Below are 24,224 nucleotides of genomic sequence, written 5' to 3'. Positions count from 1 at the left end.
TTGTGACTCCATTTGGGTTTTCTTGGCAGTGATACTGGAGCAGTTTGCCATTTCCTTCTCCAGTTCATTTTAACGATGAGGAAATTGAGGCAAACAGGATTAAGTGACTTGCCCAGGGTCACACAGCTAGTGATCTGAATTCAGGAAGATGAATCTTCCTGATTCTAGGCCCAGCACTCTATCCACTGTACCACCTAGCTGCCCCCTATTCAATGTACTAAAGACCTTATGATCTCATTTGGGGACTGGCCATTTTCTGACACTACTTTCCAAACTAGATGTTAATAATTATGCTCAAAATCTGGTTGTCCCTTCATCTACTAGACTAGAGCTCTCTTCACTTCGATGACCACTTACGGACAAAAAGAAACTTTATGAGCAGCAGAATTATTTTAAATGCTAGGTAACCTATGTGTCCAAACTGATTAACAAAATAAATCAAACATTTTTCCTTCATAAATTACTAACCTTATTATCATATATTGTTTATTATCATTCCATTTGGGACTCTAAACTACATTTGCTCCCTCGCCTCTTCATCTCACCAGTTTTATGGAAACAGTAATCAAACTACAGTGAACTTAATATTATTTTACCCAAAAATGATCATTTTCCCTTTAAACAAGCACTTTAAAACTTTTGTGCAGCTTTAAAACAAAATTTTTGCCCAAGGATGCATCTCTGAAATTATACTGTAAATTAGTGGGGAAATAATTTAACTCATAAAAATTCAATTTGTGTAGAAGTTTTCAATATATTATAAAATAATATACCTAACTGGGTAAAATGTGCTATACTTGTAGTTATATTCCACTGGTAGATAAGAAGCTATAGATAGTAGCTTAAACTATGAAACGCAGGATCCTTTTTTGGACACAAACTTTATGAAAATTTTGATGTGTAAAATTTATCCATTAGATTCAAAAACATGATGGTTTTTTCCCTGAAGGTCTTTCCTGGATCACCTGCTCTAAATATGCAGTGACATTTAATTTTAATATTTCATCTTTTCTAAAGCTGCATTCCAGAAATTAATTGTTTTTAAATTCATAAAATCTTAGCCCCTATTTTTTCCTTTATTACTCCTTACATAACAGAAGACAAGAAATGATTTTTGTGGAAGGAACACTGGACTTGGGAGTCAAAGGACATGGATTTTTATTCTTGTTAGGTCTCAATTTCCTCATTTATAACATGAAAAGATTGAACTAAATGATCTCAGAAGTCCCTTCCATATCTACATCCAGACTCAGAAATTTAAGTCATCCCTTTTAGATAGCCTAACTTTTTTAGCAGGTTAAATGAGTTATAATATTAACTTGAATTCAGCCACATCTATTTATTTATTTGTTTGTTTTTTGAGTTCAGCCATATTTATAAGCATATAACATATTTACAGCATATATTCAATATAATTCAAAACCGATAAGATTTATGTGTACTCATGGATCCTTGCACTAGCATAATCCTTATGTTTGTTAAAGTTTTATAAGTTCTCTAGGTTTTAATGGGAACAACTGATGTGTGAAAATTTCCTGGATAGTCTCACTATACCAAACTTGAAAGCTTTAGTCTTGAAATGCAATTGACTCATCCACACACTCACGCAGAACAGAAGGTGACTGACCGTGTTAATGGGTATTTAGAGCCATTTCACTAGACTAGCGGCAAGACCAGATTAAGAGGACTCAGAATCCTATAGAATGCTGAACAGTTAGCCTACAAAACTCATTCATGTGTAAGGCTAATGATTCTCCTGCTCTATCCAACAACATAATTGGTAAACTGAACCAAACAGACCAATAACCAGGAATTATGAAGACATTCCTAAGAAAACAAATATGAAAAAGAGTTGGTAGCTTCATCATTATCTTCATAAAACTTCATCTTCAGGGATTTATGTTCACCTAAGCAAAAACAACACATTAAGTATTTCAACTAGCTTACTTTGATAAAAGCTTCATATACATTAAGCAGAGTAAGATGGTCACCCTCCTCCACAGCAAATTTTCGGTGTTCCCGCATCTGAAAGAAGAAAAATATTCTAAATCTTTATGTAATTATTAACTATAATGTAGTTATTACTCATCTACTGCCTTGTCTTCTATGTTTTCTCTTTTAGAGAAGAAACATCAAACCTCCTCCCCTCCCCCCAGGGATCCATCCTTGCTCTCTTATTTATCTTTTCATACTCCAAGACCATAGGCAATGTCACCTGTTCCCAGGGATTCAGTTACCACGGACATGCAGACACTACCAAAATCTACTTATCCTACCCAGAATTCTTCTCTGCCAGCTAGTCCGATATAGCACTGAATTTCCACCCTCTTTAGTTGTTTTTAAGTGTTGCTACTAGTTACCTTGGTCCAAAGCTCTGACTATACTTAATTCTTTGCAATCATACTAAAGATTTCCATCTCTCTAAGAATAGTGACTAACAATTCAATTCTTTGTTACAAAGGGTTTGGGTTTTTTTTTTAAAAAACCAAAACACCTTGAACTATCTCTCTCTTCTCAGATCACTTTACCTGCTTCCTTCACTCCTCTCAGCATTCCACCTTGTCCAATTGTCTCATTTATAAGAAAACAGTGAGTTAAGATTTTGTTGCACATGGTACTATATTAGGCTCTGCTTTCTACAAACAATGCTCCCGCCCTCTAGGAGGGCATAAATAAATGGAGTTGTCAAGTTAAGGTTTAGGAAGTGATGATGGGATAATAACTCACATTTATATGGCACTTTAAGGTTTGTAAATCACTTTTTTACCAACAACAATATGAGGTAGGTAGTGTAAAAATCATTATCCCCATTTTACAGATGAGGAAACTGAGACTCTGAGGCTTCTTCAAGCCTCACCCAACGTTACATAGATGCAACGGATAATCATAGGATCTTGAGGGAAGAGGTATCAATGCAAAGGTCATAGTGATTTCTAGATAAGACAACAATGTCAAAAGCAATGTATATTCAGCAGAGGAGTTGAATGAGAAAGTTTAAAAAGAACAAGTGACAGAGGACATGTCTGTGACAACACAGATAAAAAGCACTGTATCCAAAAGACTGTGAAGGAAGTAGTGGCAAGATTTGGTAATAAAAGTAGAAATGTGCAGTGAAGGGCAGAAATGAGGGGAAGATCATTTTAAGGCTGAAAGGGTTGTGATAGTAAAACAATAATGATTATGCCTAGTGATGGAAAAAATGGGCCAGAAGTAGAAAGATGTGCTTTCTCGTCAATAACTTTTGATGATGCAATCAACACTGAACAAGTTGGCTGAAATGCATTTAGAATTAATGTAAAAGTTAGACTTACAGCCTGAGTTTTCTGATTTGGGGGAATTACAAAGACATTCTGAATCTGCATCATGGCTGCAATGCTCAAAATCTCCTGAGAACAGCCAAAGTTTCCTGTAAGACAAGTAGCAGTCCTGACTTATGGCATGAAATTGCTCAAAGAATACTTGGTCAAATCTTTTGGGTACTATACTGTTAACTCACTATGTTACAAATTGTTATTGTACCAAAAGTATGACGCATGAAGCAAAAATGCTTATAATGCTTAATGTATTATTTGTGACCTAGAGTTAAAGAAGGCATTAAGAAATTTATAGAATTTCAGCATAATACAACATGGACGTTCTGAAAAGAAAGCAGCTAGACTATTAACCACGTAGGAGAGATCCAGGCCATAGGTATTCACATTTACTTGGTGTTGTTTCCCTCTAGCTCCCAAGCTCTCTCCCTGCTACCAGTGGGGATACTCCATAGCCTGGGCTGTAGGACTAGGAAGAAGAAAAAAGGCAGGGAACACATGGATTTTGCCACTTTTGTTGTTCCTGTGTTCTTTGACTAATAGTTTGTTTTGAAACACCCACCCTTCAAGTGAAGACTCACTCAAAATCACAGAATATTAAAAGCTGGAAATGACTTGCTCAAGGTCACAGTGTGAAGAAGTAGCAGAGCTGGGACTCAAACCCAGGCATTTCAACTCTGAGCCCAGTGTTCTCTCCACTATGCACTTTCTCCCCTACCTAGCCAAGTCCTCCAAAGCTATACAAGCCAGTCACAGACACTCCACAGGACCAGAAAATCACCCCCACTATCTGGAAAACTGCTGTACCCTGGGGGCAAAGCCTGTGGAAAATAGAACAGAAGTTGAGAGAAGCACTGAAAGGGGAAAAAACGAATGGTATATTGATGGGGTCCCTTCTCAACTTTCATCAGCTTCACAAACCTCTGCCATTTGCCTCAGAAATGACAAATGGCTGGGATGGCTCTAGTTATGCCATGCTTAATCTTACCTCCCAGTACACAGTATGTTAAGAGGAAGGGTGTGTCAGTTGTCCCAAGACTCAAAATATATTTAATTAGCCTCTCATTGTACTCAGGCTTATGTCTTCAGGATTTGAGAATTATAATGTTAGAGAAGTGCGCATGTTGTTAAGAAGAAGAAGAAGAAATGCTTTCCTCTATCAGGGAGTAAAAAAATAGTTTTAAAAAATTCCTCTCAAAGTCTTCCTTAATAGAAGGGTCGAACTTTTAGCTAACCCTTCATTTTCCTATCAGCTGTTCTGCTTGGTTTTGATTCCATGAACATCATGACACCATACCATGTACATTCTTCCCTGCCCCTTTTCAGCTTCCTTTTGCGTATTTTTCCCCCCACTAGACTGTAAGCTCCTTGAGGGTAAAGACTATCTTTTTTTCCTCATATATATACACTTATGCACTTAGTACAATGCCAGGCACATAGTAGGTACTTAATAAATGTTTATTAACTATTGACTAAAAATGTTCACATTACAATGTTTTCAATCACATTAATTTTTGCCCATAAAATTAAAAAATCTGCAAAGATATTTCCCAAATCACTCAAGTTTAGGCTAAACACCTGTTAGTAATATGAATGTGATTTCTTACCTGACATTCTATATCACAACTGAGAATACCTTAATTCTCAAGTCTACAATATTATATGGGGGTAGAAAAATTTCTTTCATAAACTAAAATCAATGATAGCTATTTGTATATTCCTACCTGATTCTAGCAGCATCTTCGCAAACATGGGATTCAAAGGAAACTCTGCTATTCTCATGCCAAGAGGTTCAGTCAGGTGACAGTGTTTGTCCAGACCTGCCAAAAGAATGGAATTAAAAATTAACGAGTAAGGGTTGCTGTTTTGAAAAAAGCAGAGAAAACAACATTTATGGAATACACTGAAACACAGAGTACTATTAAATGTGGAAGGGATGTTTGCTGAACTGAAGGCTGGGCAATCAATCAAAACAAACAGACTATTCATTTATAATCTTGGAGGTAATTTTTATAAAGAACATTGCATGAGAATTATATCCTACATATGTGCTACCAGTGAAAGGAAATAATGACCTCTCCCCTCAGACTAGATAACTACCTGTCAGGTATAATATAGAAGGAATTCCTTTTCATGTGTGAATTCGATTAGGTGCTCATAAAGGTCCCTTCTAACCCCAAAATTCTGTGATTTTATAAGCAGGTATATTTCAATGTATACACTAAGCAATCATAAAAATAAAACAAGAAAAACTTGGACCTTAGGGCTGCTGAAGAGAAATAGAAATAGAAAAGGATCTAAAATGCTCAAAACCTTTGACCCAGAGATTTCACTACTAGGCATATACCCAAAGGAGGTCACCAACAGAAAGAAAGGTTCTATATATGCCAAAGTATTCCATCAGTACTTTTTATGGTAACAATGAAAAGGAAACAAAGTAGATGCCCATCAACTGGGGAATGGTTAAACTAATTATGGCACATGAAAGGAATGACTATTACTACTGTAATACTCTGTATGATGAATACAGAGAAGCATAAGCATATTAAGACTTACAAGAACAAATGCAGAGTTAAGTAAGTAGATCCAGGAAAACAATATACATAATGATTACAACAATGTAAATGGAAAGAACAGCCACAACAAAACAATCAAAATTCAATGACGCAAAATTTAAAAAAAAAAAGCTTGGCCCCAAATTAGAAATATGAGAAGACACCTCTTCTTCTTACTTGTTTGCAGAGGATCCATGCTATGGAACATTGCATATAATGTCAGATTTTTTTTCAGCATATTGAGTGGTTTGGCTAATTATTTTCTCTCTTCCTCATTTTAAAAAAATTCTTTATGAGGGATGGCTCTCTGGGAAGGAGAAGTCTAGGCAATGTAAAAACAAAAGCTATTAATAAAAATCTATTTAAAAAAAGAAAAAAGAAAGAAAGAGTACTGCCATTACTTTGGCTAGTGGTAGTAAGTAAATTAAAATAGGATGGGATTAAAGATATAAGGCAAAGTCATTATTCCCCTACCACAGTGATGGGACCCTATATGGCAGCGTGAATGAAGTAAAACAAATCCCAGTGTACAAAGAGTAAAACTATTCAAAAAGCATTGGTCTACATGTGGTAACCCATAAAAATCACCTTCATACCCTAAAAAGAACATAGTAAAACCTGAGTTATTACTAACTCATTACTAACCCCTATAGACAGTTTCGTTATATGTAAAATGAGAGAAGTGACTAAGAGTTCTTTGAAAGTCTTTCTATCAAGGAAGGCAGAAAATTGGGAAAGAATTTTTACAACCAGTCTCTCTGATAAAGGCCTCGTTTCTAAAATATATAGAGAATTAAGACAAATTCATAAGAATACAAGCCATTCCCCAATTGATAAATGGTCAAAGGCTATGAACAGACAGTTCTCAAATGAAGAAATTAAAGCCATCTATAGTCATATGAAAAAATGCTCTAAATCGTTATTGATTAGAGAAATGCAAATCAAAACAACTCTGAGGTACCACATCACACCTATCAGATTGGCCAACATGACAAAACAGGAAAATGATAAATGTTGGAGAAGATGTGGGAAAATTGGAACACTAACACATTGTTGGTGGAGTTGTAAAATGATCCAACTATTCTGGAGAACAATTTGGAACTGTGCCCAAAGGGCTACAAAAATGTGCATACCCTTTGATCCAGCAATAGCACTTCTAGGGCTATATCCCAAAGAGATCAAACAAATGCGAAAACGATCCACATGTACAAAAATATTCATAGCAGCTCTTTCTGTGGTGGCAAAGAATTGGAAATTGAGAGGATGCCCATCAATTGGGGAATGGCTGAGCAAGGTGTGGTATATGAATGTAATAGAATACTACTGTGCTATAAGAAATGATGAACAGGCTGACTTCAGAAAAACCTGGAAAGACTTATGTGGTCTGATGCTGAGTGAAGTGAGCAGAACCAAGAGGACTTTGTACCCAATAACAGCCACATTATGTGATGACTAATATTGTTAAACTGAACCCTTCTCAGCATTACAAGGATCTAAGACATCTCCAGAGGCCTCGGGATGTGTTGAGGGCTTGCACTGATGGGTTTGAGGATATAGGTCATGTCGGGATGTTCCTGTTCCTGTCCATTATCTAAGAGCCATCTAGGTCAGAATGTAGGCTCTCCAACCTCTTCCAGGCGCTGTCTGTCCCTTGAGAGGATGAAGGATTTTTCAATAAACCTTGAAAGATAATCGGGAAGCGAGGAGACGATTCTGGGGGGATACTCCCCCCAGTTACTGTTACCATGAGAAGAATTAATTGTTGATACTTGGTTTTTTCCATTCTTGATTCTGTTCCCATGAATGGGGTATAAAAACCCTAACTCTGAGATCAATAAATGGAGCTTGTTTATAACTTGCTACCCCCTAGTCTGCATTTCTCTCTCTCTCTCTCTCTTTCTTTTTCACTCTTTTCAGCCTCACCAGAGATAACTTCATAGTGTACTCAGAAGTCTGCTACAGGGATGGAAAATGCTATCCACATCCAAAGAAAGAACTAAGGAAGTCGAATCGCTATCACCTATTTTTACCTTCTGTTGAGTTTTGTTTCATCTTTCTGATGGTTCCTCCTATTGGTTTTAATTTTTACTCACAACTTCACTAATGTGAAAATATGTTTAATAGGAACGTAAATGTATAGCCTATACCAGATTGTGAGCCGTCTTGGGGAGGGTGGGGGGGAGGAAAGGGGAGAAAAATTTTCAACTCAAAAGCACATGGAAGTGATTGTTGATAAATCAAAATAAATTAATAAAAATTTTTAAAAAAGAAAAAGAAATAAACAAAAAAAATAAAACCCAAGGGAAAAAAAAGTCTTTCTATCCTTAAAATTCTATCCTTCTAATTATAAAAAGGAAGCCTTTCATCATCTCCTTTAATTCTATGCTTTCCCTCTGCTGATTATTTCATTTATACCGCATATAGCTTAATTATACATACTTGTTTGCATGCTGTGTCCTCTATTAGACTGTAAGCTACTTCAGGTCAAGGGCTGTCTTTTGCCTTTCTTTGTATCCCTAACACTTAACACAGTGCTTGGAACATAGTAGGGTGCTTGATAAATGTTTTTGACCAACTGAAAACACATTCTTCAATGTAGGAAAGTCTACAGAAAAACAGGAATACTAATATTGGTGGAGCTGTGAACTGGTCCAATCATTCTGGAGAACAATCTGGAATTGTGCTAAGAAATAGAATAAATGAATGAACGAGTGAAAAAGCATTTACTAAGTGGTTACTATGTGCCAGGCACTTTGCTAAAACACTGGGTATACAAATACAAAAGTGAGACAGTCCCTGCTATCAATGAACCCAAATTGTAATTGAGAGAAACAATACACATAGAAAGGTTCAGTCACAGAGTAGAAGGCAATGCCTATGGGTGTGGAGGGCATAGCAGCAGAGCAAAGGATAAGGCCAGGTAGTTCTATCCTAGATGGTGACTCCCTGCTCAGCAAAGTGGTATAAATGGTCATGTCCATCCTAGAGGAAAGTGAGAGAAACATCTTGGAGGAGTTCAGACCACAATTAATAAGAATCAGGGACTAGGACAGAGGGTCAGAAGGAAGTAAGAGTTTGTGGGGCTGGGAATAAGACATCACAGTCCCTCTGGGAAGGAAAAATGGAAGGGGGCAATGGATAAGAGATTAGATTGAAGGGCCCTTTGCAATAACTGCTTTACTGGACCTTTTGGCACTAAATGGGAATTGGGGAATGAGGACTGAGGATGGGAAGAAAAATGACTGTGGTCCAGCTAGTTGGGATTTAGGTGGCAAATGGGTCAAGGACTAAAGTGCCTTAAATAATAATACCCTTTAACAGAGACATCCCACTACTATGTGAGGAAGTCAAAAACAGAAAGGTCACATATTAATACTACCAAAACATTCATCGCAGAACTCTCTGAAGTGATTAAGAACTGGGGAAAAAAGTTAATGCCCATCATCTGAGAACCAGTTAAACAAACTGTAGTATGGTCATGAATATGTGCCATAAAAAAATGATAAACCTGAAGAATTCAGAGAAGTATGAGAAGATAAGAACTGATGTAAAACTGAAGTCAAGTAAAACGAGGAAAACAACACACACAATAACTACAAAAATGTAAATGGCAAGAACACTAAAAATGAAACTGAATACTGTAATTATAATGACCACGAAAAAATGTACCTCATTCGAAGTGTATGCTGGGGCCAGCTAGAACTAGCTCATAAAAAATGACTGTTAAATTTTTAGGGAGAGCATTTATACCTCAGAAATCAGTGAATGCTATATATCAGGGCTTGATTTATTATTTTGTTCATTGTCTAGACTTAAGAAAGTGATGGAGAAAATGTTAATAATATGAATTAAATTTAAAAGTATGTCATGGGTAATTTTTTTTTCCTGGAATGCCAGCTGTTAAGCACTTATCAGCATACCCACACCTGCCTCCTTTTTTTTTACAAGACAAAACTATAAGTGAAGGAATTGTATATATCATCAAACTCAGTTGATGTGTTAGTTTGTTTTGCCAAACTTTTTCCCCTTTTACTTTTTAATCCTGTTATAAGAGATGGTTTTCTTGTGAGCTGATGAGATACATATTTGAAAATGAAGGTGATGTAAAAATAAAAAATATCAACTCAAATATTAAGAAGTACAATTTTTAAAAATCAAAATAGAAATGATTGTTCAAATACATGCCATTGGGTAGTTAACAGATAACTAAGAGTTAATACATAACTGCATGTACCATACAAATTATCCCAAAGTCAGACTTGAAAAAATGTTAATGTCTGCGTTTACTTTGGGGGTAAAATTAAACCTAATTTGACTGTCAAAAGTCGAGCTGAAATTTGCAAAGCTAAGCATTTCAAAAATTCTATTTTGATTTAAATCTGAAGAAACCTAGAATAAAATACGAGACAAACAATAAGTAAAGAACCATAAATTGTCACTTGCCCCAGAGCAAATGTAAGATGATTACAAATAGGAATTCTTTGGTTATTAACTGATTGGTTTACATCCTATTTTGATCTACAACCAAAGAAAATATGAAACTGAATCAATACTCAATGGATGGATGCTGACATACTAGTAAACAACCACAATTAGCCAGATAATTCAGACAAAACTCTAACATGATTGATCTCATTCATGCTAGTAAAAGTGGCCTGCTTAAAAAGAAAACATTAAGTATTCAGGATCAAACAAGATCAAATAATGAACTCTCCTAATGGTTTATATCCTATTGTCTTGAGAATATTTAAAAAAAATCTGTCCCCTGCAAACCCCAAACAATTCAACCCTTGAATTTAAAGATTTAAAAAGTGTTTAAAACCAATCAAAAGGGTTTTTTTTCCTACCTTAAACTTTGACTAGCTGGATGAATGAGTAAATTCAATAACTTTCAGAGAGGAAATGAAGTTTACAAATAAAGGAAAAATGTAAAGAGTGTTTTTTTACACAGTACTTATTAAACCTATATAATGCAAGAAACATCAGCACAGTGCTGTGCACATAACGGTCACTTTAAAATGGTTATTCAAAAGAAGTGAACCTTTAAAATCATTTCTTGCATTTCAAAAGTTTATTAGCTATTGTATAAGAAATGCTTCTTACATTTTTCTTTCATTTATGAACTTTCATAAACGAAAGTTAACGAATTCTCTATAGCTAGAAAAGTAAAGAAACAATGACAACTTTATCCTATGATAATTAATATTAATGCTTAAAACAAATCAAAATATGGTTTTAAAGTTCAATATAATCCTGTATAATATAGTTCCTTGGAACCAGAGCCAATCTGTATATTTTTTCCTACTTTAAATTCAGACTGTGGCTTTCTCTCTGTTCTGAGAGAAATATCCTCTGGAAAAACCTAACCTCTTGTCTGTTCTGTCTAAATGGCTTGATTTTGCATGATTCTTCTAAACAATTTATACCTGTGCTGATATACTTCATAAAATCTTTATACACAGTATGACATTAAATATTATTAAAAAGATCATGACAATTTCTTCTTTTTCACAAATGTGTATTTTCCATGTAACAGTTTTCCATTAAGGACATGGTTGTAGAAGAAACTAGCATTTTATGATCTTGGTAGCTTAAAGAAACAAAATATAGCCTATAAAAGGGACGTTCTCATTTTTTGCCAGTATACTTGGATTCTCTGAAAGATTCAGTTTCATCAGTGTGGATACTCCTTCCACTGACGTGGATCAAAGACCCTCCATAATTTCTCATCCTGTAAATTTTTGTCTGTTTTTCCATATATCCTCTATGAAGGCTCAAATCCTTCTTCCTATTCTTTTAATATCCCAAAGAATACCAGTGTGCTACCTGAATTAGCCTACTGTCCACTTATAAGGTTACCATAAGTAAAAACACAATAAGAGAAAATATATGCTCACCTCCCAAAGCATAGAGTAGCTCCAAAGCCTGGACCATAGACTGTGCTGGAGGAGGCTGCAAAAAAAAATTTAAGTTTAAATTAAACTCTTCTGGGACCACTGTTGCAAAACTATGAAGATTTCCTCCCTGAATTCCTATGTATTCTGCACAACTTAGCCATATCACTAAAATACAACACACCAAAGCTCTCCATACCACATGAATAGGGACCAATCAGATGATGTCCAAGCACAGACATTTATATCCTTTTTTCCGAGAGGATTATTATACAGTTCTGATTTTGAGGGAAGTGTTAACTTTAATTCAGTATCTACTTCCTGATTCTGTCTAGTTTCTTCATATTACTTGATTTCTTAAAATTCTCTTATTTTTGTTTTATAGTCACATTAAAAAAAAGCAAAGGAAAAAAGGACAAGGTCAAAAAGTAGCAAAACTTTGAGTCAGTCTAGAATGAGACAGAATAAAGCATTTTCTTGGCTTCTTTGTTGTTTGTTCATTTGTTTGTTTCTACGCAAAAAGTCTAGGGTAAGATGCTACCCTTTTTTTTCATGTTTGTTTCTTTTTATGGTTGGATCTTAAGTTCACAATTCTAAAGATTTTTTAAAAAATTAATGTAAAAGCAGTCACAAGAACAATATCACAACTTTTATTTGCAAACATTTTCACAAAACATTTTCTATATGCCCTTATATTTCATCTAAGCCTCACAGTATTTCTAAAAAGGCAGGGTGAAAACAAGTATTATTATACTCATTTGACAAAAAAGTTGAAGAAGACAGAAGTTATATGACTTCACCAAGTACACAGAATTTATTAATTAGGTAATAACAGACACATGAAATAGAACACACATCTCCAGTGCCTTTTCCAACATGCTTCAACTGTACAAACCACACTGATTTTATAATCTGCCAGAAAAAGATTCTGAAAAATGCATGGTTTATGACCAATGCAACTGTAGAAACCATAGCTTAACACAAAAGCTGCATTTTAAAAAAAACCTACTGTAATACTCCTACCTCAAGCAGCCTGACTCACCTCATGGCATAAAGGACAATATGGGTTTTTCTTGCTATAAATGGCCTGAATTGTTAGATGAGCTTTTGTACATTTATTACCCAACAGCTGATCCACTATGGAACCTTTATACTGCTTATACTGGGAAATACAATTAACACTTATCTTAATTTAGTTTAAGGGAACATGATTTGACTACTGGTATTTTTGAAGCTTTATAATAACAAACTATGCTACAAAGGGCAAATGGACAGGAGGGTTGTTTGCATGCATTCTAAATGTGAAATTACGGAGAAATTACCTTTTCAGTAATACTCAATTGCTATACTTTGCAATCAATCTTAGAAAACTAGATGCTAGATTATTAGCTCCACTTTTTCACCCAGTAGAGGGAGCTCAAAACAAGACAAGACTTACAGACATGAAGTGGAACCTGAGGACGTTGTCGATTCCTAGCGCTTTTAGCTGCAAGATGACAGGTGCCAGGTTACTACGCTGCATCTCAGGTACAGTGGATTGGGGCAACTTTTCAAAGTCTTCCTCTGAGGATAGGAAAGAAAAGCTTCTGGAATTAAGCTTCACAATCATAACATCAACAGCTTCACTCTTCCATAGCACTTCAATGTTAACAAAACACTTTCCCCACAACTAGTAAGAAAGATAGTACTAAGATAGTATCATTCTCATCTTACATGAAGGCAATTAAGGGTCAGGGAGTTGAAGAGATTTGGTCAGATTCACAGAGCTACTAATTGTCAGAGTTGGTTTCCTGACTAGAGATTCAGGATTCTACCATACCATATCTGCCTAAACTATTGATAAGGCACAGGAAGTAGTAAGAGATACCATCAAGAGAACAGCTATAACAGTTAGCTGTGGAGAAACATCTTCTTACAGAAGCACACAGGATCATAGATTCAGAGAAGGAAGGGACCTAAGAGATCATGTAGTCCAATTTTAGTTTTGTTTAGTTCATTTAACAAATAAGTAATCTGATGCCCACAGGAGTTAAATGACTCATCCAAGGCCACACAGGTAAGAAATAGATGAGCCAGGATTTGAATCCAGGTCTTCTTACTCTAAATGCAGCAGTCTTCCCAATGTACTATAATACCTCCCTCTAAAACAGAAGAGGAGGAGAAACAGATGGGTAAGAAAGACAATGTGGGATAGTGGAAAGAGCATTACATTTAGAGACAGAAAACAGATTCATATTCCATCTCTGACATTCTATGTGTGAAGTTGTCAAAGTCTTTCAACCTTTCTAGGCCACAGTTTTAACATCTATAAAATAGGAGAGGTGAATCAGACAGTCTTTGATATTTCTTCAAATTAAATCTATGATCCTATGAGAGTTCGAGAGCTCCTACCCTAACCTTCTCAGTAAAGCAGGAAACAACTTATGTTTAACATAAGAGAACAAGAGCAGAACCTAGGAGGATTTAAGGAAAAGTGGAAAAGTAAGTTGTCGTGGGTACTCCCTATAACATTCAATAAGAAATGAATAAAAAGACTGCCAAGCAAAAAGATAGGCCTAGCTGAAATTATTAAGGGATAAATTTTAATGGACCTTATCGGTATGATTTCATTACTTTCTTCAGCAAAATTAGAAACAGAAAGTGAAGGTGGCCAGAGTAGAGAACTGGTTCAGCAGCAGATCATGAAGATATATTGTACAGTCCATTAAATAAACTGGTGAAAGAGACAGAAAAAGCATTTTTATATAAAGAAACATATTAACTATTAAAGGATCTAAGATAATGCTGTTAGAGATGAACATTTTGATGCCTAAAATAAATAGGAAATGAACTTTTGTTTAAGAAAAACTGTTAAAATATGTGTATGAATAGCTTCCACATAGATTTAGATAGAAAATCACCTGCAGCATAACTATAACGACTCAAATCATATGAACTATATAGATACATCACTTATATGCAAATAGTCTGATGATTTAAAGGGGCAGAGAAAGAATTTTTATTTATTAAATATGAATGAAAGGAAAGTTCAAAATACAAAATGGGGGGGAAGACTGTGTTGAAGACTTTGGAGCTACAGGACATTATGGCCCCTTAGCTCATTATGCATATAACTTTTATTTCTAAAAATGGTAAAATTCACAAAATGAGAAGTGATATATGTATTTGGTGACCGAGGGATCATTAAAAAAAAGGGCTTTTGATTTCATGGAGAAAATATGGTGATTGGTCACCTTTTAAGTGAAAGCTGAGTCAGTTTCAAGTGGCTCTCATTTAAGCCACAGTAGACAGAACCCAGGATAGGAACTTGATTTGAAGGGTAATGACAAGAATCTGTGCTGAGGCCAAAAGATACAGCATGGGGTGGAAAAGCTATGCAATTTGAGTAACGGCAGTTAGAAGCAGCCAACTAAAAGAAGGCTTCAGGTAAGTGATTCCTGACTGACGGGAAAGAGAATTGACTTTACTGGCTAAGAGCTTCAGCCACACCTACTGCCCTTTGGTGCCACCTAGAGAGGAAGAGAGGTGAAGTGTCTTTTGAGCACCTGCTGCTCTCTGCTGCCACCTCTGGTTTGAGAAGAAACAGCTGACAGGAAAAAAGGCACTTTCTGCAGCTTTGCATTCTGGTGAGCTGACAACTAAGTTTGTCTGGCTTGCTTTAAGAGTCAACCTAAATTGAGTCACTGTGTGATCTGTACTTACTGAACAGATGATAAAGGATCTGGGTGAGTAAATAATAGGCTGAATGGGACGGTTATAACCCTATTTAAATAGCCAGTCTGAAGAATTTTGCAGTTCTCTGACTTAAAGGGAACTTAATCATATTCCTAAGCACTCTTTAAAGGGTGATTGTAAGTTGAAAGAGCTTGTAAATGCAGTCTTGAGTCCGGGGGGGGGGGGGGAATTTGCCCAAAAAAGAGCTGTGAAGGCCAAAAGGCAAGCAGTAAGCCGAGTTTTGCCTGGGGCAGATGTTCCAGAATGGAATGATAGCATCAAAGCCAACCCTTAGCAACTGCCCATAGCGAATGGGTTTTCCCTTAATATGTGCTTCCCTGCCAGGTTCTTGTAAGTGTGTGCTCACTCTCCCCCACAAATACTGAGGACATTGATATGAGATTTGGGACAGGTAAGGGAATTTTCAAAGGCCTAGGTCTTAGAATTTGAAATAGTTAAAAATGATAATGAGGGCTAAGATACAGATGGCTAAAATGGAAAGGAAATGAAGATGACTATACAGTTCAATAAATAGAACTGCAGAGGCCAGAATGTTGTTAAAGGGCAATAAAATGGCCTTATTCTTTTAAGAGCTCAGTTTTGGAAACTGCCAAAAGTCATGCAGAACTAATTGTGATTAGCAAGGTAGGTGAATGAATAATATAATCTAATAATAATAGCTAACATTTATAGAGCGCTTACTATATGCCAGGCATTATGTCTCATTTGATACTCACAAGAACCCTGGGAAGTAGATGCTATTCTTTTCCCTATTTTACAGATGAGGCAAACAGAGGTTAAGTGATTTGTCCAGGGTCACAAAGCCAGTAAGTGTCTGAAGCCAAATTTGAACTCAGGGCTTTCTGACTACAGACCCAGCACTCTTACCTACTGTGCCATCTCACTGCCTTAATATTATTTGGGGTCAAAAATAAGGTGTGACAATAAAGTAAAAGTTGATTTTCTTGTGTGGCATGTAAACTAGGTCTGAAAGTAATTCCCAAAGAAAAGTTCCAAAAGGTTTAAACAACGGCAGCACTGCTAAAACAAATATATTGCCTTCCAAGTTTTGATGGGCATAGTACTTAAACAGATATATAAATTATGAGTATATTTCTTTTTAAAATTGCCCCATTACTTTATAGTAATAGGTCATATATAGGATGTAAATATCTACTGGATATAATATATAGTTTTGTCCCTTAACATTAAATATTTGTCACACTTCCTTTTCCTCTCTGCAAAAGAAGAGGACTAAGATACATCTTGATATACAGGTTGGTTATGTTGAATTTTTTAAAAATTATTAAACTTTATTACAAGGAGTAAATCACTAGATAGGGTAGAAGAGAGGGACATATTCAGAAATAAGGATGAGAGAAAAACAAGAGACCAATAAAAATAAGATTTAAAAAAAAATATACTAACCTGTATAAAGTCTATAACATTTCCCTGAGCGGTTGCGACCTGCACGTCCTGCTCGTTGATTGGCTGATGCCTGTGACACTGGAACTACCACAAGACATTCAATAGCTGTTTTGGGATTATAGGCTCGAAGTTTCATAAAGCCACAGTCTATCACAAACACAATTCCATTGATTGTAATAGATGTTTCTGCAATGTTGGTTGCCACTATCACCTAAAGGTAACCCAAAAAAATGTTTTTTAAAGTAGACTGATCTTTTTCAATTTTAAACAGACATCAAATATAATCTAATATTTAGAACATGTTTTAAAGTAGCCAAATACACAGCAAATTTTAAGGCCTTATCTTCAAGTACTATAGAAACTTTCTTGGTGTAGCTAAGGTATAAACTTGCCTTTGTAGAGCATGTTCAACTTTTATAGTGCCTTTATAGCCCTTATTTTTACCTTGACAATTACCCTCTGAAATATGAAGGCCAAAGATTATCCCTTTTTGCAAGTAGGGAAATTAAATGATTTTAACAAGATCACATAGAAAATTCCTGATAAAACCAGGAACAGAACAAAGGTCTCCTTCTTCCTCCTTTTGCTCTCTGTATTCTGACCATGCCATGCCCCAAGGCTCCACAATGGTGAAAAAGAACCTATTGCTATGGCATCCAAAATCTGAGGTGAACCTGCAAACTTTCACTTCCCCCCACTTCCCTCTCACCCTACCAGGCCTGCCTACTAGGTGCTGAAGGCAGCAATCACAACCCAACTTCTGACCTGCCTATGCATTCTTGCCAACACAGTGGAAAAGCACAGCAGTACTGACTGCACTTGGGGAAACCAAGCACAGTGAGTAGAAGACTTGCTGGATCCTCCAGTTTTCCAAGGTGATGCTCCCTACTGACTCCCTGCCAAGCTCAAAAAGAAATATTTTTAGACACACCCAAACCTGAATTTAAAGGTGGTACTACAAGCAAATTGTGATTCAAAACAAGTGGACCAGAAACCACACCCTCAAGATTCTAATATTTTATCTACTATAGACTTATGTGTATCTGTACATCATGTGCTGGGTCAGCCACTAAGCCAAGGTAGTTTTGCCATGAGGTAAATTTAAATATATAGAAGAAAAGCAAGTAATTCCATACTCCGAGATTATGGCCTCTAGTTCAACCTCAATAAGACAGGAGGTTTGTCAATCTCAGGAACATAACCTAGTACTATTTTATTGTTATACACAGAGGCAGAGCAGAAAAAGGGCAATGGACTTAGAAGACCTGGATTCAGAACCTGGCCCTATTATGGGGAAGGCAGGTCACTTAACTTTTCTACGCCTCAGTATCCTCAAATCAGTATCCCACCAAAACCCCTAGATCTTTTTCAAACTGCTATCTAACAATTTACTATGGGTTTCTAGATTTACTGTTTATCAACATACCCTTGACTAAGATACTTCCTTGAATTCATTTCAAAAATATTCCTATAAAAATGGATCATCCAGTTAAAAAAAAAAGAAGTTACATCTCATCCTTGATCATGTGAAAACTGTTTTAAAATAATATTGATAAAGCACAGGGCAAACCTTAAAGCAATATATAAATTGGAGCTATTATCATTAGTGTTACCTTTCTGACATTATGTGACATTCTTTCAAACACCTTCATCTGTTCAAATGAAGGCAGCCCAGCATACATGGGGAGAACACGGAGGTGCTTTTTCATACCAGTCCGAGACAATGCTCGGGCTTGTTCAATTAGCAAAGAAACAACAGTCTCTACTTCCTCCTAAAATGCAACGAAAAATGGGAAAAGATGAGAGAAGGCAAATAGCATTTTGTGATCCTTAGGGAAAAGTAAAAATGAAATTCATGCTCAACATCTTTGAGAAACAGTACAGCACAGTAAAAATGTCACTGGATTTCAAGCCTAAAAACCTGGGTTAGAGACCCAGCACTTTATTTATGATAATGATTGAGCATTATATATAAAAATAGTATTGCTAGGATGATAACAAATTTCAGGAATAAAATTTGTAACTCAAATAAATGAATTGGGCACAAAGGGAAAAAAGTTCCTGGGAAATCAAAACAGTAACTCTGCTACTCAGTTTTCCTGCACTGGAAGCCAAACATTGCACATACATTCATTGCAAGCTGTGGCCTGTGAGGCAGCAGAAAGCTTTCTCCAAGAAAGATCATTATGTTGTGGAAAATGTTTAATAGTGGAAAGGATTGCAACTCAAGTAGTTAGTTGAGGAGTGTTCTGATAACAGACCAGCACCGGGGCTTTGTTGCAGTCAAGCTTCTTGGCACCACTGGCCCATGATTAAAAGACTATTCCTGGGAAAAGCTAGATACAGCAACAAGATGTACACAATAAAAATCAGATGTGGAAACATGTATCTTCTGTAAACAAAAAAGCCAAACGGATTTAAGACCTATTGGCTGCACCATTCAACTTCCTATAAAACAAATTAATCAATTTAGAACATGACTAACCACTTCACACTGAGCCCCCACAAACTAATGACTCACTGGCAATTTAAGCAGTATGGTAAATTAGTTCAAACCACAGAGCTATGTCAGTTTTCTAGAATTAAGGAAGCAAATGATACACAACGTCAAATGAATGGTTAAAGAAAGCATCAAGAATCTACATTCTAAACTATTCTATATATGTGCATGATTAAATAAGAGAAGATAAGTACAGGAGGAATCGTTATTGGGAAAGGCTTATGGTATAAAGAAATAAAATAAATTAATAAAATATTAGTTTTTAAGAGGAAAAAAAGATCCAACAGGATTACCTGGCCAGTAAGAAATGCCAATATATCACCATCACCCTCTGTCTGGTGAATTTTCATCACAGTTTCCACAGTTGATTTCACATAATCTGGAACAGGACTGCAAAAAAACAAAAACAAAAACAGAAACAAAAAAAAACTAACTACATTCACTTACTATAACCTGTATGTAGATTAGAAATCCAATGTTACCTTGTTAATTTGGTAACAGACTCAGGAAAATAAGAAACCACCCATCAATACAGGTCTGGCTAATTGAAAATTAGTATACAGGGGGTTACAGGAGAAAACGTTTCCCTCTGAAATATGTATCACTTAATGTTATTCTCCTAAATAGGCACCATAGATATTACAGGTTTTCCTTTAATGTTATTTTATAAAAAGACAAAATTAAAATATTCAATACTTAAATAGATGTTTTCCTTTGTGAAAACAACATTCACTATCAGTAGGACATGCATTTCAAATTTCTGGCTTAGCAGGGTTGATCCACAGACATCCTCCCACCCAGGAATCCCTCTCATTTTCTTTTTAATTAACTTATTTTAGTTTTCAACATTCACTCCCCTGTCATTTTTGGTTTTTTTTTTAAATAAGTTAATTTTTTATTCACATCTTTATTTTTTTAATTTGTTTTTTTTTGGGGGGGGCAATTGGGGTTAAGTGACTTGCCCAGGGTCACACAGCTAGTAGGCGTCAGGTGTTTGGTCTGAGGCCGCATTTGAACTCAGGTCCTCCTGACTTCACGGCCGGTGCTTTATCCACTGTGCCACCTAGCTGCCCCTTCCCCTGTCATTTTCAAATAAAACTGAGGTTGAAGGGCACAATCTATAGCCATTCAGAGTTCAAATTTACAACAGCCAGAGTTGCCTGCCTACCTACCTACCCCTGCTCCTTGCCTTTATCTCTTCACCAGGTAAGAGACACTGTCCAACCACTACTCATCATCTAGACAGACCTCTCAAGAGCCTGGACATGGATAAGGAGACAGAAAGCCTGGGGACCAGTTAAATCAAGCTTCTAGCTGTCAGAAGTCCTACCTGCCCCAGGCCTGAAAATTAGGACTCTAGATCGAAACTCAGAGCCACTTAGTCCAAGACTTTCATTTTATAAATAAAGAAACTAAGACTCAAGGAATTCGGTGACTTGTCCAAGGTCACACAAATAGTGTAAGAGGCAATATTTGAGCCCGAGTCTTCTAATTCCAGAGCCAGTGTTCTTTTCACAAGTAACCAGAGATTCACGTAAATGTTAAGTGCTGAGGAAGACTCAAGAGTCCGCTTACTGCATTTGTGAATGTGTGCACTACAGTTTATGTATCTAACTATATAATGCCACACAGGAGAACAAACCAAGGAAGAGAGAAATAAACGCATACGTTACTCCTCATCCGAAGAAAGACAGACAAACCTTTCACCATCACAGATTCTATGAAGTCATGAGAGCCAGAGTACTGAGATCCCAAAATATCACTTTAATCAAAGTCTCTCCTTTCAACCAACAGAAAAAAAGAAAATACATCTCCATCTGAAAACAGATTAACTTTCTAAGATATCTTAATAACTTTTGGGTAGCTGAAAATATTTGATTTTACTATGTCCAAATAGCAGTTCTTTACAGAACCCAGCATATGCTATGTAATGTCATATCACAGATATATTTTTCAAAAGACCATTTTAAGGATTAAAATAACAACAAACCTCTGTAAATAAAAGACATCCACTGGAAATGTTCTCCCTTCCACTGTAATGATCACACATGTATCCTTACCAGGGTCACTGGTTTCATTTTGATTAAAGAAATTCTGAAATTTCTGTAATATTAAAAAACAAGTTAGCAATTTGTCATGCATCTCCAAAAAAGCACATTTCAAACAAAAAGAGAATTGAAATCCAAGGGCAAATGGGAAACAACACTATAGGATTGTTATACTGGACTAAGTAATGAGCTTAGAGTCAAGAAGACCTGGGTTAGAATCTCACACTTACTATCAGTGAGACCATGGTAAGCTTCTATTGAGCCTCAGTTTCTTCGTCCGTGAAATGGGAATAATAATACCTGTAATAATACTTCACAAGCTTACTATGAAGCTCAAATGAGATAATACATGTATAGCACTCTGAAAACTTTAAAATACTATCATTATTATTGTTTCTATTTTATACTCATACAAAAACTCCTACTATATAAATGGCATTATACAAGTATTAATAATGATAATAAAAACAGATGCCCCAATTTCTTTAAAACTGTAGTTTTAGGCAATCAAATTTTAATCAATTTCCAATAAAGGTTTAGAAAGAGAAGTCAACCTTCAAAACTTCACTCAATATGACATACTCTAATTAATGAGTAGTTCAAAATGGAAAGCACTTATGTAATACTTTTGACCTGATTTCTTAAGACACCTCGTTTCAGATAAAAACCTGAATACGCGCTGTCAAAGAGAGTGCAATTTGGGGAGTGTTTTAATACTGGCCCAAACTCTAAGTGTTTCTTTTTAAGAAACAAATTTTATTGATATCCTTTGTTTTAAATTTACCTAGATTTCCCCCATATGCCTCCCCCTACCAGAGAGCTATCCCAGATAAAGAAATATTTTTTACAGAAAAAGAGAAACATCCACATTCCTCAGGCTTCCCATTTTGTAGCTGACATCAACCTGGCCAGACACCCCACCCCTCAATGCTCCTGTGGAGCTCAAAGAAAATCCCAAACAAAAAACTCCCCAAACCTCACTCAACAAAACACAGCTTTGTTTGCACGTGTGCAATTAACCCTTATTGGGGCTACATTAAAAAAAAAAAAGACAGAGAGAAACAATCAACAAAACTGATTACTACACTGAAAAAAATCTGAAAATATATGGAATGTTTCGTGCCTGGAGACCTCCCACCTCTGCAAAGCAGCTGAGGATAGAGTTTTCTCATAGCTTTCATAGGTCTTCTTTGGGACCAAGCTCATTCTTCTGTAATTTTCCAACATTTATTTTTGATTATTTTGTGACTGTTGTTCTATTTATATAGCTATCATTGTGTGCAGTTTTCTTGACTCTGCTTACTTCATCCTTCATCTGTTCATACTGTCTTTCTATGTTTCTCATTGTTTCTTACAGAACAGTAATATTCCATTACATTCATGTACCATAATTTGTTTAGCTAATCCCCAATGCATGGGCATCTAATTTCTTTCCAGTCCCTCGCTACCACAAAAAGTGATGCTATAAATATCTGGGCATAGATGGGGCCTTTGTTTTTGTCAGTGACCTCCTTGGGATATATGCCTCGTAGAAGAATCTCTGTAATGGACATTTTAGTCCATTTACATGCACAAGTTTAAACTGCCTTCCACAATGGGTGTGCTAATTCACAGCTTGTGCCTTTCTTTCTCCAGTAAATAGTTGCTGACTATTCTCATCTTCTGTCATCTTGCCAGTTTGCTTGGGTGTGAGGTGAAACCTCAGGACTGTTTTGATTTGTATCTTTCTTATTACTTGTGATTTGGGACATTCCTTCATATAGGTAATTGTTTGCATTTCTTTTTTGAGAACTGTTTGTTCATATCTTTTGTTCACTTGTTTATTAGACAATGGTTTTTGATTCTATGCATGCATTTATATGTATGTGAGTTGTCAATATGTCTAGCATATAACAAACTCTTACCTGAGATATCTGATACAAAGATTTTTTCTCATTCTACTATTTCTCTTCTTATCCTAGATACACTGCTTGTGTAAAAGCTTTTCAAGTTCATGTACAATAATCAAAATCACTTATTTTATCTTTGTAAGTGCCTCTACCCCTTGTTTGGTTAAGATTACATTTCCTATCAATGGCTGAAAGGTATCTGACCCTCTTCTTCTAATTGATGATATAACAGTATTCAGGTCACAAATCTATTTTGAATTTACTGTGGAATATGGTGTAAAAAGGTGATGTAAACCTAATTTCTGCCAGACCACTTTCCAGTTTTTCCTATAGTTCTTATCAAAGAGGGAGTTCTTTCTAAAGTAATGCATGCTTTCAGGTTTATTGAACCCTCGACTGAAAAAAAAATTTACAATGCAAAAATTCTAAAATGTAAACAGGGTAAAGAATTAGATGCTAAATAAAATTCCAAATTACATTTTTCCAAATCATTTCACAGAATGAATCTATCAATATTTATTGAGTACCTACTATATGAAAAGCAGTATATTAGGTGTTATAAGAATATCTATTATGGTGTTCTCAAGCTGAAACTGCTCCCCCCAAAGTTAAAATGATGTCTTAATTGCCAAACCTAGTGGCTTTTTCTCAATCCTTATCCCTCCTGACCTTTCAGTAACATCTGCCATAGCTGACCACTTTACTACCTCCTCTCCAAGTTTTAATGACATTGCTCTCTCCTGATTCACCTGTAACCTGGATGACCGCACCTTCTCTTTTGCTGGATCTTTATCCATCTGAAACCCATGGTCTGTGGGCATACCCCAAGGCTCTGTCTTGAGTCATCTCTTCCCCTTACACTTTCTGACATCAGCTCTAGGGTTT

At 36.0% G+C, this 24,224-nt stretch overlaps 1 protein-coding gene across 2 annotated transcripts in view; it reads right to left on the bottom strand.

Annotated features, from left to right (window-relative positions):
- DHX35 (DEAH-box helicase 35) overlaps positions 1-24,224 on the bottom strand; it is a 61,714-nt gene that overhangs the window by 9,749 nt on the left and 27,741 nt on the right. For both annotated transcript variants that reach the window (XM_078150228.1, XM_020990811.2), the window contains exons 9-17: positions 21,393-21,505; positions 19,696-19,792; positions 18,516-18,674; positions 16,903-17,113; positions 13,199-13,323; positions 11,764-11,818; positions 5,036-5,131; positions 3,312-3,406; positions 1,948-2,025 (exon numbers count right to left, since the gene is read on the bottom strand). In XM_078150228.1, the coding sequence (XP_078006354.1) occupies positions 1,948-2,025; positions 3,312-3,406; positions 5,036-5,131; positions 11,764-11,818; positions 13,199-13,323; positions 16,903-17,113; positions 18,516-18,674; positions 19,696-19,792; positions 21,393-21,505 (1,029 nt within the window). The remainder of the gene's footprint in view (positions 1-1,947; positions 2,026-3,311; positions 3,407-5,035; positions 5,132-11,763; positions 11,819-13,198; positions 13,324-16,902; positions 17,114-18,515; positions 18,675-19,695; positions 19,793-21,392; positions 21,506-24,224) is intronic.

This window comes from Phascolarctos cinereus, unplaced genomic scaffold (assembly GCF_003287225.1).
Source record: "Phascolarctos cinereus isolate Bilbo 61053 unplaced genomic scaffold, phaCin_HiC Scaffold_2;HRSCAF=192, whole genome shotgun sequence".
In the NCBI taxonomy this organism is placed as follows: Eukaryota; Metazoa; Chordata; class Mammalia; order Diprotodontia; family Phascolarctidae; genus Phascolarctos; species Phascolarctos cinereus.
Note: the sequence above shows the minus strand (reverse complement) of the source record. Positions and strands in the feature narration are given on the sequence as shown.